General features: G+C 38.1%; 1 protein-coding gene across 1 annotated transcript in view; it reads left to right on the top strand.

Annotated features, from left to right (window-relative positions):
* The window catches only part of shtd (anaphase promoting complex subunit 1), a 989031-nt gene that overhangs the window by 537757 nt on the left and 435762 nt on the right, over positions 1 to 15512 (top strand). Inside the window, exon 26 of the mRNA XM_090370159.1 lies at positions 3109 to 3158. Within this exon, the coding sequence (XP_090226285.1) occupies positions 3109 to 3158 (50 nt within the window). The remainder of the gene's footprint in view (positions 1 to 3108; positions 3159 to 15512) is intronic.

The following is a 15512-nucleotide window of genomic DNA, read 5'->3' on the forward strand; positions in this document are numbered from 1 at the left end:
ACACAGCAGAGTAGCAATTCTAGTGGATTGTAAATTTCCAGAAAGAAACATTCCGTTTCAGACCCACTTAGAAGCAGTTGCAGTTCGTGTAGCAATGGGACAAGCAATAACTCTGGTCTCATTATACCTTATACCTAACAATATTTACACGTTGAAAGAATTAGAAGATCTTGTAAAACAAATACCATCTCCTATTTATCTTCTTGGTGACTTAAATGCACATTATCCACTATGGGGATCTGCTCACACGGATAACAGAGGGCACTTGCTAGAAAAGCTCATAGATCAACTGAACCTAACATCGATAGGTTCAGTTGATCTATATTCCAAATAGCTGTTCACTCTGTACAAATCGCAAATCTACCCATTTATGCAATATCATGGAATATCATTCCCACATGTGAGGCAGTACCCCCAAAACCTCACTCAGGCTTCTTTATTCCATTCAGAAGAGGGCAGTTAGGTTAATTAATGACTCATCTCTAACAGAGTCTCTCCAGTCTGTGTTTCATAGAAAGTACTCTTTCTGCTGCATGCCTTTTCTACAGATACTTTCATGGGCACTGTTCTTCTGAATTGGCTTCTATAATTCCCGCTCTCTCTTTCAGAACAGTCCAAACACGTGCCAAAAGTGAAGTGGGAAATTACTGGTTGGTCAGTCTAACTTCAGTGGTAGCGAAAATCATGGAGACAATGATCAAGGAAGGAATTCAGGAACATTAGATTAGATAGAAACGGATTTCTGGAGGATACTCAGCATTGTTTTGTAAAAGCATGTTTAATTAATTTGGTTAGCTATTTTGACAAGGTCACTCAAGAGTTGGACCTAGGAAATAATTTCGAAGTTGTTTATTTGGATTTCAGCAAAGCATTTGACTCACTAGAACAGGTTTTAGTCACAGGAAAAATCCTTAGGTGGATAGCTGGATGGCTTCAGGTAAGGAGGCAGAGGGTTGTAATAAATGGTTATTCCTCAGATTGGGTTGATGTAAGAAGTAGGGTTCCCCAAGGATCATTATTGGGAACACTATTGTTTTTGATTTTAATGACATCAATGAAAGGATAGACGGCATGATGACTAAATTTTCAGATGATGTAAAGATTAGTAGAGTAGTTGATGATCACTGCCAAGCAGAGCTTCTTCAGAGTGACCTAGATAGACTTCATGGATGGTCAGAAAAATGGCAGCTATGCTTTTATCCAGCAAAGTGTAAGGTATTAATTACACCTGAGGACCAGTAACCCCAAAATAACTCGTACAATTGATGGAGTTGAACTAAAGCCAGTAGTGGAGGAAAGGGGCTTGGTTGTTATGATACATTCAGACATGAATGTCCAAACATCATAGATAGGTTGCAAGGAAGCCCATGCTGTCCTATCGAAGATTTATTGAACAATTGCTAGTAGAGATAAGGACGTCATAATCCCATTATGTAAGGCTATTGTTAGACCACACTTGGAATACTGCTTTCAAGTATGGAGACTGCACCTAAAGAAAGACGTGCTTCTTGAAAGGGTCCAAAGATGGGTAACTTTCCTGGTGAGTTTGGCAAAAGGGCATCCATATGAGGAAGGACATCGAATATGTTGTTGTTATTTGGTTTTTAGGAGCATTAGCAACTAAGGCCATATTGTTCCTGGGATATGCGGTGGTCATTTCCTGACCTTTCTGCATCCTCTGTATTTGGTGGTCACAAGCTCGAACCCCGGTCTAATCAAGAAGCGTGTGCTACGCACTGCTGCTCCTGCCCACCTGGCTACGGAGGCACCTCTTCGAATATGTGGGTTGCAGAGCTTGGAATCTAGGCACTTGTTTAAGGCTCTGAGAGGCATTAGTAAAATGAATGATGATGAAATTTTCACTATTATAAATGATTCTAGAACTAGGGACCATAATTTTAATTTACGTGAAGAGATGTTTAGACTGAATTGCAGGAAGTTTTATTTTGGCCAGCGAGTTGTCAATTACTGGAATAACTTAAGTAGTTTTGGAAAATTCAAAGGTCAGGACAATTACCTATGGGAGGAGGGTAACACATAGGTTGTCTATTTCCTTTCTCTTTTTAATTATTTTTCTTAAAATCTTTCTATACATTAAAATTTTTTTTCGTAGTGATATTTATTCAGCCAGTGGGAGAAGAGAGCTGTGGGTTATGTGGTAATACATAACAAATAGTAAAATACATAACAGAAGCTTGTTTTACTGTGGTAAAACAAGCTTCTGTTTAAGTGTGGTTACGTGGTATGTTTATCTAACAAGACCCTGTAGTACCATGCTTGAGTTCCGTATGTAATGCATTTATGTATTCATAGTAGAGGAAGAGACACATACACGGCGTCGAAAGCTTCTGTAAGTATTTTATTTACTTGATCAAAAGAAGCGAATGCAGCGAGCAGGGGCGAATTCCCCTAGTTATTATTTTATTTTTATTTTTTTATTTTATTTAATTTATTTTTGGCTGATGCAGCATAAGCCTTAGGCTTTCTTGCATCATGTGGCCATTTCTAATACTAATAGGCTATTTTCATTAATCACTACACTTAATTTTTAGAAAATTATAAACAGCAGTGAATAGAGTTTTTTTTTTTTTTTTTTTTTTGTCAGGTTCACTCTATGTACTATAAAAGTCAAACCTCTTAATATATGAATAACTGCTGTTTTTCTGTTCACTCTATTAGCATTAGTAGTGGCAAATGATGCATTTCACTTTTTCATTCCCTCCAATTATTTATTTGAAACTTCACAAATTATATTTACTAAAATTTTAATTTTCGTTTTTGATAAGTACGACAGTACCACAAGTATAGTAAGTACTGTACTAAATACCATACATATAATTATCAATAAATATTTCATGTGACTGGTTTATATATATTTTTGAGGGTTAAGGTTAAAGTTGTTCCTGGCATCCATCCATGACAAAAAAAAAATCTGCTAAAATATTAAGAAAAGATTGATACACAATTTCCCTCTTTTGTGTACAGATTTCTGATTAATAAAAAAAAAATAAACTGGATATTAATTGTTATGGTCCTAGAAAAAAACATCAGTAATTTCTTTTATTATATTTGTTTATATGATTAAAACAATGTTTAAATTCTGCATAGGGTCATGAGATGACAAGTGTTGGAGTCCTTTTAGGTATAGCAGCAACAAAGTAAGTAGTATTCAATTACTATATGATTCCTCTTTTTTCTTACTGTTATTTATTATTATTATTATTATTGTTGTTGTTCTCACTATTTTCTTCTAAGATACACCTGGTTATAGCCATTAACCAAAGGAATGTATGTGTGCGTGCGTGCGTGTGTGTGTGTGTGTGTGTGTGTGCGTGCGTGTGTGTGTGCGTGTGTGCGTGCGTGCGTGTGTGCGCGCGCGCGCAATAGTCTTAGAATATGTATGTACATATACATCAGAACCTAACATGTTTTAGAACCCACTAATGTTTAGTACCATGTGTGGGTTGATGGTTGAGAAGACAGAAGATACTTGTCACTAGACTTGAATTTTTATATATTATATTTTCAGGAAATGCTTATGAAGTAAGGTTGAAGTAAGGTTGTTTCAGAAAACAGAAGATGAAGGGATGAACGAGGCAGAAGAAAAGGTTCCTCTCTGAGTTTGAAGTTTGACAGCAAATGGATGTTCACTAGTGTGAAGACACATGTTCACAATAGTTTGGAACGAACACACACACACACACACACACACACACACACACACACACACACACACACACACACAGAGAGAGAGAGAGAGAGAGAGAGAGAGTGAGAGAGAGAGAGAGAGAATGCTGGATACCAAATTGCAAAAAACAATGAGCGATCCATGGTAAGGAAGCTTGTTTGGAAGCCATTTATACCAAACAAAATCAAACACCTTAGAAATTCAAGTGCAAATGCTTGAGTTACACCAAACGTTTTGTTGAATTTGTCCATAGATGAGTAACAAACCATTATATAAAGAGTAAAATTAAGGGCAATGGAATGACAACCCTAGTCAGCATCAATTTCCTTCCTGAAATAATTTTGACATGGGGAATATGAAACTGAGATATGTCCTTGAAAAGATTTCATCACCCTTAGTTTTCAAGTATCATAGTTTTATGACTGAAACCCAAGATCTGTAATTGGTTTATTCATCTTTTCCATCTGTGTTATCTTTTTCCCCCCTCTAATATTTGTGAAATTTTTTAGAGTATTTGAGAGGTTTTTACAACCTTTGAGAATGTTCTAGAATATTATGATGTGCAAAAGAAAGGTTGGGATGTTTTTGAAATTTATATGAGTGGGTTCCGCACCAAGCATTTTCATATTTCAAAAAGTGTGTGTGTTTCAGAGAGTGAGTGGTAAATAAAGTAAACAAGTGTTGTGTGCATTAGTGTAAATCATGAACTGTGTTTAAATTTGAAATACAAATCTACAATTTCTTAATTGTGTTTTTATGTGCTCGTTCCTTGACCGTACATGAAATAAGTTTTTTCAGCCTGGACTGTACTTGTTAACAGGAGAGATTGCTTCTACAGGGATGGGATACACTTAAATAGAAAGGGTGCAAGAATATTTGCTGATGCTATCGAGGCAGTGTTAGGTGGGTCAGAAAACTGCTAGCTTGGGGGGAGACAAAGACCAATAGATTGACAGTAGCCACTAGCAGAGGTGAAAGAGATTCTTGCACTGCTTCTATTAGAATGAGCAGAAGCCTGAAAAACAAGATGCATGGTATTTCAGAGACTGCTGGGAGCCATTGCAAGTAAACACATGGGTTGTGTTAGAGTAGCTAAGAATAGAAACAGGTGCAGGTATACTTGCGTGTACACCAATGCTAGGAGTTTAGTAAATAAATTTGATGAATTTGAAGTATTGCTCAAAACATCAAAGGCAGATATTGTTGGGATATCAGAGATGTTGTGTCACACAGATATAAGGGATGCAGAACTGCAGTTTGGGGAGTACAACGTCTACAGAAAGGATAGACAGGATAGGAAGGGGGGACGGGTTATGCTATTAGTTAAGAAACACATAAAAACCAAGGAAGTGAAGCCAGTCGACATCGCGGGACAGTGCAATGTTGAGTCAGTTTGGTGTGACATAAGCATTGGGAGATCAAAATTGAGAGTAGGAGTGTGCTATAGGCCTAATGACTCTGATGAGTATAATAAGGAACTGTACAGGAAATAGAGTGGGCCAGTAAATCAGAGAGTCTTATAATGGGAGATTTTAATTTCCCAGATATTGACTGGAATTTGGGGGCTGGTTACTCACACACTAGCAGGGCTTTTGTGGATTTATTGGATGATTGTTTTCTACATCAGCATGTTCGGGAGGCAACTAGAGGGAGTAATACTCTTGATTTGATTATCAACAGTGATTCTTCATGCATTAAGAATCTGCAGATAAATGAACCACTAGGTGGCAGTGATCACAGTGTGCTGAAGTGGGATTTACCCAAAGAGGTAACTACCATTAGGGGTAAAGGGAAGGGTTATTGCTTCCGTAAAGGCGACTACGATGGACTGAGACAGTATTTAAATTCTATACAGTGGGACCAACTGATGATGTTACCAACAGCAAATTCAAAATGGGAAGCATTCAAAGAACTTATCTTGGAAGCTACTAGGCTTTACATACCAACTAAGAAATATTGTTCAGAGTTTAGGCCTAAATGGATGTCAGATGAACTAATGAGGCATATGGCAGAGAAGAAACATGCATGGGATACATACAAATTACACATGACACAGAAGCCTATGATAGATACAAGTTGATATGCAATCAAGTTACAAATAAGGTTAGGCAGGCGAAGGCAGATTACGAGAAATCCTTGGCAAGGGATGCAAAGAAAAACAGCAAAGAGTTCTTTACTTATGTAAACTCTAGAAGGAAGGGGATGAATCAGATTGGTCCACTTGATATTGATGGGTCAACTGTTGATGATCCTGCTCAGGTAGCTAACAAACTAAATGAATATTTTGCATCAACATTCACACATGAGGAGTTATTCAGCAAGGGGAATGCGAGAGGTGTATTCAACTCTAGCAGTAAGCTACAGAATCTTGAAATAACTGGGAGTAAAGTGGAGGAGAAACTGTTGAAGATAAACACAAGAAAGGCACCCGGGGTGGATGGGATCTATCCAGTTATATTAAAGGAGGCAGCAAAGGAAGTAAGCAAACCCTTAGCCATAATTATGAGAGCTTCCTTGGACTCAGGGGAGGTACCCATAGACTGGAAATGTGCAAATGTGACCCCAATTCACAAAGGAGGATCAAAGGCTGACACAAGTAATTATAGACCTGTGAGCTTAACTTCTGTTCCAGGAAAATTAATGGAGGCACTGGTTAAAGAAGCACTGCAGGATCATTTAGACAAGACTTCAGTTATAGCTCAGACACAGCATGGTTTTGTTAAGGGGAAGTCTTGCCTGACCAACTTGATTGGATACTATGATGCAGTCACAAAAGAACTGGATGCAGGGAATAACTTTGATATTATATACTTGGATCTTAGAAAGGCTTTTGATACTGTTGCACATGGAAGACTGCTACACAAATTGGAGCAGTGTGACATTGGAGGCAAATTGCTGCTATGGATAAAGGGGTGGTTGAGGGGGAGAAGACAGAGAATGGTAATCAATGGACACTGCTCATCGTGGACTAATGTTATTAGTGGAGTCCCTCAGGGCTGAGTGTTGGGTCCATTATTGTTTTCTGTATTTATAAATGATATTGATGATGGTATATCAAGCTTAATGTCCAAGTTTGCAGATGATACAAAGGTTGGCAGGGTTGTCAAGGACACTACTGACACTATGCTGCTGCAACAGGATCTGGAAAGGTTGAGCAGATGGGCTGAGAGGTGGCAAATGAAGTTTAACATTGACAAATGTAAAGTACTACACATGGGAAACAGCAACCCCAGAGCAACGTATCAACTCTGTGGTACTACACTGACAGTGGTAGAGAATGAAAGGGACTTGGGGGTGGTTGTGCAGGCAGATATGAAGTTCTCTGAGCAGTGCAGATGGGCTGCAAGAGTAGCTCATGGAGTATTGTCAATGATATACAGGAATTTTTCCAGCAGGGATAAGGAAGTGATTATTCCATTGTATAAGGCAATGGTCAGGCCACACCTTGAGTACTGTATACAGGTCTGGAGGCCTCATTTCAAGAAGGATGTAGAGCTGCTGGAACGAGTACAGAGAAGGGCAACAAGATTAGTGAATGGAACAAAGGGGTGCTCTTACGAAGAAAGGCTTAAGTTTTGCAAATTACAGTGTCTGGAGACTAGGCACCAGCGAGGTGATCTGATAGAGGTGTATAAAGCCTTGAATGGTTTAAGCATGCTCAATGCTGATGGGATTCTTCCTCTCGCTCAGAAAAATCACCTGAGAGTGCATAAATTCAAATTGAGGAAAGACAGATGTAGGATAGACGTGCGGAAATTTGCCTTTAGCCAGCGGGTGGTTGGTTGGTGGAACAGACTTCCATCCCTTGTGGTGGAGGTTGATAGCCTAAATAAGTTTAAGGCTCAGCTGGACAGGTATTTTGAACGAACAGAGGGGTGAAGTGGAAGTGGGTTGTGTTTTTTTTTTTTTTTTTTGGCTGATGCTGCATAAGCTTGCTTTCTTGCATCAAATGCCTCTACTAATGCTAATGCTAAAGTTGCGTTCTTGCCGAAATTAGCCTGATAGCTTTTACTATATTTGTGGACAATTTGTATTAAAATTGCAGCAAAAGCCACTGTCACAACTTGTGAGAAAAGCCTATGAACTGTGTTTTGGATTGAAAGTCCGAGATCAAGAGAAAGTATTGGCTCCAATAGTTTCCTGTAGCTTATGTTCAAGAACATTAACTACCTCTGGGTTAGAAGTCATCATAAATCGATGCCTTTTCCTGTTCTGCTGATATGGCAAGAACCTTGAGACCACATAAACGATTGTTACTTTTGCACGACCAATATTTCTGTTTTTTCTGGAAATCCAAGCATAAAGCAGGATAGCCCAACATATTTCTCACAATGATACAGTGCTAGTGCCAAAGCCATCAGAAACTTATTGACTTGACTCTTATTCTGGATCTGACAAAGTCTCCAGGAGATGCAGAACCCAGAACGAGTACAGAACCAGACTTTTCAACTCTTGATACTGCAAAGCCACTTCTAATAACTCGGGCAGAATTGAATGATTTGGTCAGAGATTTGAATTGCTCTAAAACCAAGGCTCAGTTATTAGAATTACTTCTTCAGAAATGGAATCTTCTTGAAAAGGGGTGTCAAGGTGTCCTTTTTTATAGGAAGATGCAGTATAATGCAACAACCTATTATTCCATGGATGGTGCTTTGGTTTATTATAACATTGTCCAGGAATTAATGAAAGAGTTACATCTTGAGCATGTTTCCCGAGAAGTGGAGGCTTTTTATTGATTTATCTGAGGTCAATTTGAAATATACTTTACTGCATAACAATGGCTCATGCTATTCACAAGAAGGATACTTACGAGAACCTACAGGTTCTTTTGCAAAAAATATGCTATCAAGAATATAGATGGATTATCTGTGCTAACCTAAAAGTGGTAGCTTTGCCGACTGGATTGCAAGGTGGATACACTAAATACTGCTGCTTTTTATGAGAGTGAAACAGTCGAGCAAAGGGTTGCCACTAAAGGATAAAAAAATAGCCAGACTGTTCAGAAACTACACCAGGCTAGAAAAAAAAGCACATCCTTCTTTGGTGGATTCATCAAAAATTTATTTATCTCCATTGTACATCAAACTACGTTTGATAAAAATATTTATGAAAGCGATGGACAGAAAAAAAAGAGAAGGATTTTCCTGTTTGAGGCAGATGTTTCTTGGAATCAGTGAGGAAGATAAAGAAGGAATTTTTATTGGTCTTCAAATCAAACTGCTATTCCAAGATGCGGAATTCATAAAAAATTTAAATGCTACAGAAATAAGAGCCTGAAAGGCATTCGAAAACATCCGCCAGAACGTTTTGGGCAATGAGAAATTGCAAAGTTACGTTGAAATTGTGGATGAGCTAATTTTAGCATACAGAAAGTTGGGATGCAACATGTCATTATAGCTTCAATTCCTTCCTTCATTCCCATTTAGACTTTTTCTAAAAACTTGCGAGCAGTCTCCGATGAACATGGTGAAAGGCTTCACCAAGATATTTCTCAAATGGAAAAAAGATACCAGTGAAAATGGAGTCCAATATGTTGGAAGACTACTGTTCGACTCTGTAATGGGAGACACCAATGGACAATTATGAAAGGCAAAATAATAATGACATAATAAGGTTATCAGACTAGATAAATTTTTTGTAAATATAGTAAGGTTAATAGACTCATTGTTCAATATTTAGTACTGTATGTAACATTTTCGTAAAATATATGAAATCTTTTTTCTAGAAACTTAGTTTTTGAATTCAATCCCTTCTCCCTTAATATTTGTAGATGTTACAGCAATATGATTGCCAAATTTGATTGAATTCAGCAATTTCAAATCTACAAGAATTTTAACAGCTTGGTAAAAAAATGTTTTCTTTTGCCAACCAGTGTAATTTTATGGGTCAAATTTGTCACCCTTTTTAGGAACTGGTTGGATATGCAGAATTCTCCAAGCAGAAGGGAAAACCCTCTGTGCAATTAGAAAGTGAAAAAAGATGGCACAGAAAAGTAGTATGCCCAGGAGCACAGGTTTTAAGAACAATTGGAGAAATAACATCAGGGCTTGGAGCTTTCTTAGCATTGATTATTCAAAATCCTTTTGATACCCTTTTGATGGAATACTACATGTGGCATTAAATGGAGTGTACTGGGAATATTAGGAGGTGATTCACAAAGACGATCAATAAATGAGTTAGAAGTAGGTCAGCTTTATCTTTGGCTGAAGTAGCAATAGAGCCATCTGGTATTGATAGAGCTGAGAATAAAGATGGGCAAAATTTCCAGCCAATAGCTTTGGTAAGGAACCAGAATGCTTGACTAACATTTAGACAAGAAGCAAGTCTTCTACTCTTGGCCTGTTCAAAATCTTGTTTCGATTGATTAGTAGGTGCTTTACAATTGTGAGTTTTGGTGTAGGCAGAAAAAAACCTGAACATTTGGATACAAGGCAGTTGTGATATCAAACATTCGTATCTTGAACAGCCTTAGAACATTTATTGAAAAACCAAAATTTAGCTAAAGGACGAGGTTTTAAGGTCAAGCATGGATTAAAGGATTTTATATATACAAGAATAATTTCACTGACACGATATCAGCAAATGTTCACATCAGGAGATTTGAAATCTTAATCCGATCAAGGAAAAGAAATCTCAAAGATTATCCCATATTGTATTCTTTTAATGTCAAACAACACAAGGTTGAGAATGGTCATGAGAGAAAGGTGCCATTGGAGAAGAGACCACCAAGTTTTGATCTGAGGTGCCTAGAGGGCTACTTACCTCGACCATATACGTAGAAAAATTGTTTCTGAGAAAAAGATCAAGCATGTTGGTTGTGTGTTTAAGTTTGTTTGGTATTCTGGTAGGTAAATGAACAATCTGTGCGAAGTCATTAGTAATTGCAAAAGCCTCAGCAACTCAACCATCTGTGTCTTTGTGACTGAAAACGGAAGCCAGCTGGAGTTATGAACATTAAAATCACCAAGGAAAATTACCTCACTGTTGGGAAAGTTGGACTGGAGAGAGAGTCAAGTTTCAAAGAGAGGAAATCAAAGACCAAGTGATTAGTGGATTTGGGAGAACTATAGGGACAACAGATGTTTGACAGAATGTGGTAACAAGATTTTAAGTCAGAGAAGATCAAAAAGTGGAGATTCCAAATTACTGATTCTCTGGCAGAGAATATCAGAGCAGCCATATGCACATACCATATTTGAAGCTAAAGGAATCATGCAGCAAATAATTCAGACAACTGAGATGAGCAGTGGTTGAATTAACTGATAATTGAGATTCTCTCAGAACTACATGGGGTTTGGCAGACAGTGGAAATGGGCATCATTGAGATTGGAACTGAGTCCTATATTTGTGAAATGAATGAGGAATGAATGTTTTAGATGTTTAGATCTTTTTGAGACCCTGGGAGCCTAGCGAATTTGAGGCCAAGTGATATTTCTGCGGTCCATAGAGTGATCTTCAAAAGTGACTAAAGTTATTTCTTAAGTTCCTACTTTTCTCTTAGCAATCTTATTTTTCAATCCGTTCTATACTTGAAAAGCCACAAGTTAGAACACAGAAAGGAAACCTACCTTTCTTTATTTATTCATATATTTCTAGTTCACTAACTAACTAACACTTAAATTGCCTGGCCTCCTAGCAGCACTGCTCCTGCCTCCCCAGATAAGTCCTCTTACCAAGGGCTAAAAGGAGCAAACATGGCAAATACAGACCATGTAGACATGGAAAATGAAAACCCAAAGAGACAGAAGACTGGCCAGATGAAGCACCCCTGCCCATCTTTCTTAATTTTCCTTTCTTTAAGAAGTCAGCCTATGAGTAAATAAGACGGTGAAGAGACTGAAATCAGGAGACCTTTTAATAGAAACCACGAATCAAAGACATTCTGAAAAGTTTTTACAACTAACAAGCTTTCCTGGAATTACTGTAAAAATATGTCCTCATGCAACTCTAAGGTCATATCTAGTTGGGATTTATTAAATGTCACCGAGGAGGAAATAACCCAACAACTGCAGGGACAGAATGTAATAGAAACAAAATTAATAATGGTTAAAAAAGTTAATCAACTGGCACCTACCAGAAATATTATTCTTACCTTCAATATGCCAAACTTACCCTTCGCTGTAAAACCATGTTATTTATTTTGTCGCATTCGCCCCTACATCCCCAACCATTTAAGATGCTATAAATGCCAGAAGTGTGGCCATTCTCAAACTGTAGGTAGAGGAATTCCTGTCTGCCCCCCACTGTGGATCCTCAGACCACATGCAAAAATGACCTGTCCAAATTACAAAGGTGACCATCCTGCATATTCCAAGACATGTGAAAAGTGGAAAACAGAGAGAAAAAAATAGTAAAATACAAGGTTGAAAACAAAGTCAGTTATCAAGAAGTGACAACTAGTTGCACCAACTATAAACCAAAATATTACCTATGCAAATGCTGTAAAAAAAATATCAAGCCGTCTCCGTTCAAACTGATGTCACAGTCTCTACTAATAAATCGATTTCTGATTGGGCTAGAAATGTCCTCTCTGAGCTACAACTAACTGTACTCAAGCAACGATCCAAGACCACAGACCAAGCAAATAATAGTCCTCTGTCAGTACCAGCGTCACCTCTTTCTCCAGTGATTGCTACCACATCTCGTATTACAAACACAAATGCTATGAAAAATATTTAGGGCACAACCATGGACACAGATGGCACATCTGTACAGGAAGATCCTATTTTAGAAGTCCATGTCAAAGAAGAAGAAATGGATACTGGTCAGCCAGTATTCCTAAAAAAAAAGACAAACAGAAATTGGAATGCCGTAAACCAATCACCTTCAAAAAGCAGTCAGAATCAGCTCTATCAACTAAAAACAAATAATGCCTTGTATTTTACAATGGAAGTGCAGAGGCTTTCATTGCAATATAGACAGTATCCAAGATCTAATTAATCAATTTTCTCCAGTGGCTTTTTTGTCTTCAGGAAACTTACCTAACCCTGCAAATTTTTGCTTCGATAAAGAACTATTGCCTTTATCGAAGAGAACGAAATACAGCTAATGCTGCCCATGGTGGTGGTGTGGCAATCCTAGTAAATTCAAAGATCCCAACTAAACATATGCCACTTCAAACAGAAATAGAAGCTGTTGCTGTTCGTATAACTATCCATATTGCAATAACACTTGTCTCAATCTACCTACAGCCAAACCACTTTTACTCTTTAAAAGATCTTGAAGACCTCTTCATACAGATACCTCCACCAATCTGTATATTAGGGGACTTTAATGGGCACCACCCCTTATGGACGCTACTAAATTAGATAGGTGGGGTTGACTAATTGAAAGCTTTTTAGAGGCACTAAATCTCATCATACTTAATACTGGTACACCCACGCATGTATAGTTCCCAACTGGACACACCTCAGCAATAGATCTCTCAATTTGTTCTCCAGTACTCGTTCCATCCATAGAGTGGTACATAATAAATAATCTCATGGCCAGTGACCACTTCCCAATAGTATTCAACTTCTCGATAGCACTCACTCCGCTAGCTCAACCCTGCAGAAAACAGAAATTTGCCCAAGCAAACTGGGCAAAATTCCAATCACTAATGTCTTTCAATGAGGGAAAAATCCGTCTTCAGCCTATTGATGATGTCACAGAATACATGATGTCGCATCTCATAAATGTGGCTAAAGACACAATACCACTATCAAATCCTCTGTGTCATAAGCATTATAATTATTGATGGAATGAGGAATGCACAAAAGCAGAAAATAAAGCCTGGAATTTGTTTTCGCAATATCCAACCACAATCAATCTGATAAATTATAAGAAGTCAAAGGCAAAATCATGTTTCATACAAAGACAAGCCAAGAAGGAATCCTGGATCCGTTTTGCATCCACGATTAACAGAAACACTGACAGCAAAATAATTTGGAAAAAAATTGGCAGCTTTCTGGTAAGTTTCCGACCACACCTTCACCAATCCTCTCTTGGATTGGGCAAGAGATATCTAATCCTCTGGATATAGCTAATGCTTTGGGCAATACTTTTGCTGAAATCTCAGCAGCATCGGCTTATACTACATCAGTGAATTAAAAACACATCAGAACAGCATTCTATTAACTTTAAAACTGCCAGTCTTCTGCCATATAACAAACCTCTACAATATTCTGAACTTTTGCATGCTATTAGAACAGCCCATAATGGTGCTGCTGGACCAGATGGAATCTATTATGTTATGCTGCAACATCTTGATGAAAAAGCTTTGCGCCTCCTCCTCCTGGTCTTTTACAACCATATTTTTTTAGAAAATATTTATCCAGCTTCTTGGCATCATTCTACTGTTTTGGCTTTCCTAAAACCTGGAAAAGATCCAACCAACCCCCATAACTACAGACCGACACCTCTCTCAAGCTGTCTTAGCAAAATCCTTGAAAAAATTGTCAGCAGTAGACTCGTCTGGATCATAGACTCTGAATTAATGTTCCATACTCAATATGGCTTTCGTCAAAACAGGTCATGCTTGGACCTTATGGTTAAGACTGAATTTGCCATTCGTAATGCCTTAGTTAAACGTGAGCACCTAGTAATGGTTTCAATAGATATAGAGAAGGCTTTTGACACCACCTGGCTGCATGGCATACTTAGAGATCTTTACCCTCTTGGTCTACAGGGCAACCCTCCTATATTTGTGAAGAATTTTCTACATACTAGATTATTTCAAGTTCGATACCAGCATGCCCTTTCTATGTTTATTCATGATGTTCCTCAGGGATCAGTACTGAGTGCCACTCTTTTAACTCTTAGAATAGATTCCATCACTAAACAACTTCCAAATACAGTAGGAACTTACCTGTATGCAGATGACCTTTCTATTTCCTGCCATTCCCAAAACATGAGATCTATTGAAAGACAGCTTCAAATATCTCTTAATAAAATACAGCTATGGACCAGCCTCAACAGCTATCGACTCTCGCAGCAGAAAACAGTTACTGTCCATTTCAACGCAAGTTTCACCTTGATTCTGAAGTTCAAATCTCTAATATATCCATCCCAGTCACTAATAACATCCGCTTTCTAGGTTTAATCCTCGACAATAAATTAAACTTCTTAGAGCATATTAAAAATATACGTACTTGCTGTCTAAAAAAGTTGAACATACTCAGAGCTATATCTGCCCAAACATGGGGTGCAGATCATATCTCCCTGCTTCGTCTATACAGGGCTTTAATCAGATCACATCTGGATTATGGAGCTGCTATCTATGATTCTGCCAGAGCGAGTGTATTGTGCTGGCTTGACCCAGTTCAACAGTGCTTTGAGAATTGCACTTGGTGCATTCAGAACATCACCAGCACACAGTCTCTACATGATTCTCACTAGCCCCCATTAAGTTTACATAGGAAAGCACTGTTACTGAAGTATGCTGTTAAAATACAAAATTGTGTGTCACATCCCATTCAGTCATGCCTATTAAATCCACCTATTGAAAACCAATACAGACCTAGCATAGCGAAGCCAGCTGGTCTTCGCCTTCTTGAACTGATGCAGGTTTGGAATGTTTCCGTCCATTCCATACAACAGATATAAACTTGCTTCAACCATGGGATCCTCCTCCTATACAGTTCTGTGACGCACAACTCTGTCAATGGGAAAGAATGTTTTACCAGCATCCACTATCAAACAACTTCATGCAGTTCACACTCAACAATATACTGATTTTTCCCTAATTTATACAGATGGGTCTAAATCTAACTCAAACGTTGGAGTAACCGCTGTGTTTCCGAATACCATTATTTCAGAGTCCCTCCCATCTGAATTCAGTATATTC

The sequence above is a fragment of the Mastigoproctus giganteus genome, chromosome 3 (genome assembly GCF_048544385.1).
Source record: "Mastigoproctus giganteus isolate SK-2022 chromosome 3, ASM4854438v1, whole genome shotgun sequence".
NCBI lineage: Eukaryota > Metazoa > Arthropoda > Arachnida > Uropygi > Thelyphonidae > Mastigoproctus > Mastigoproctus giganteus.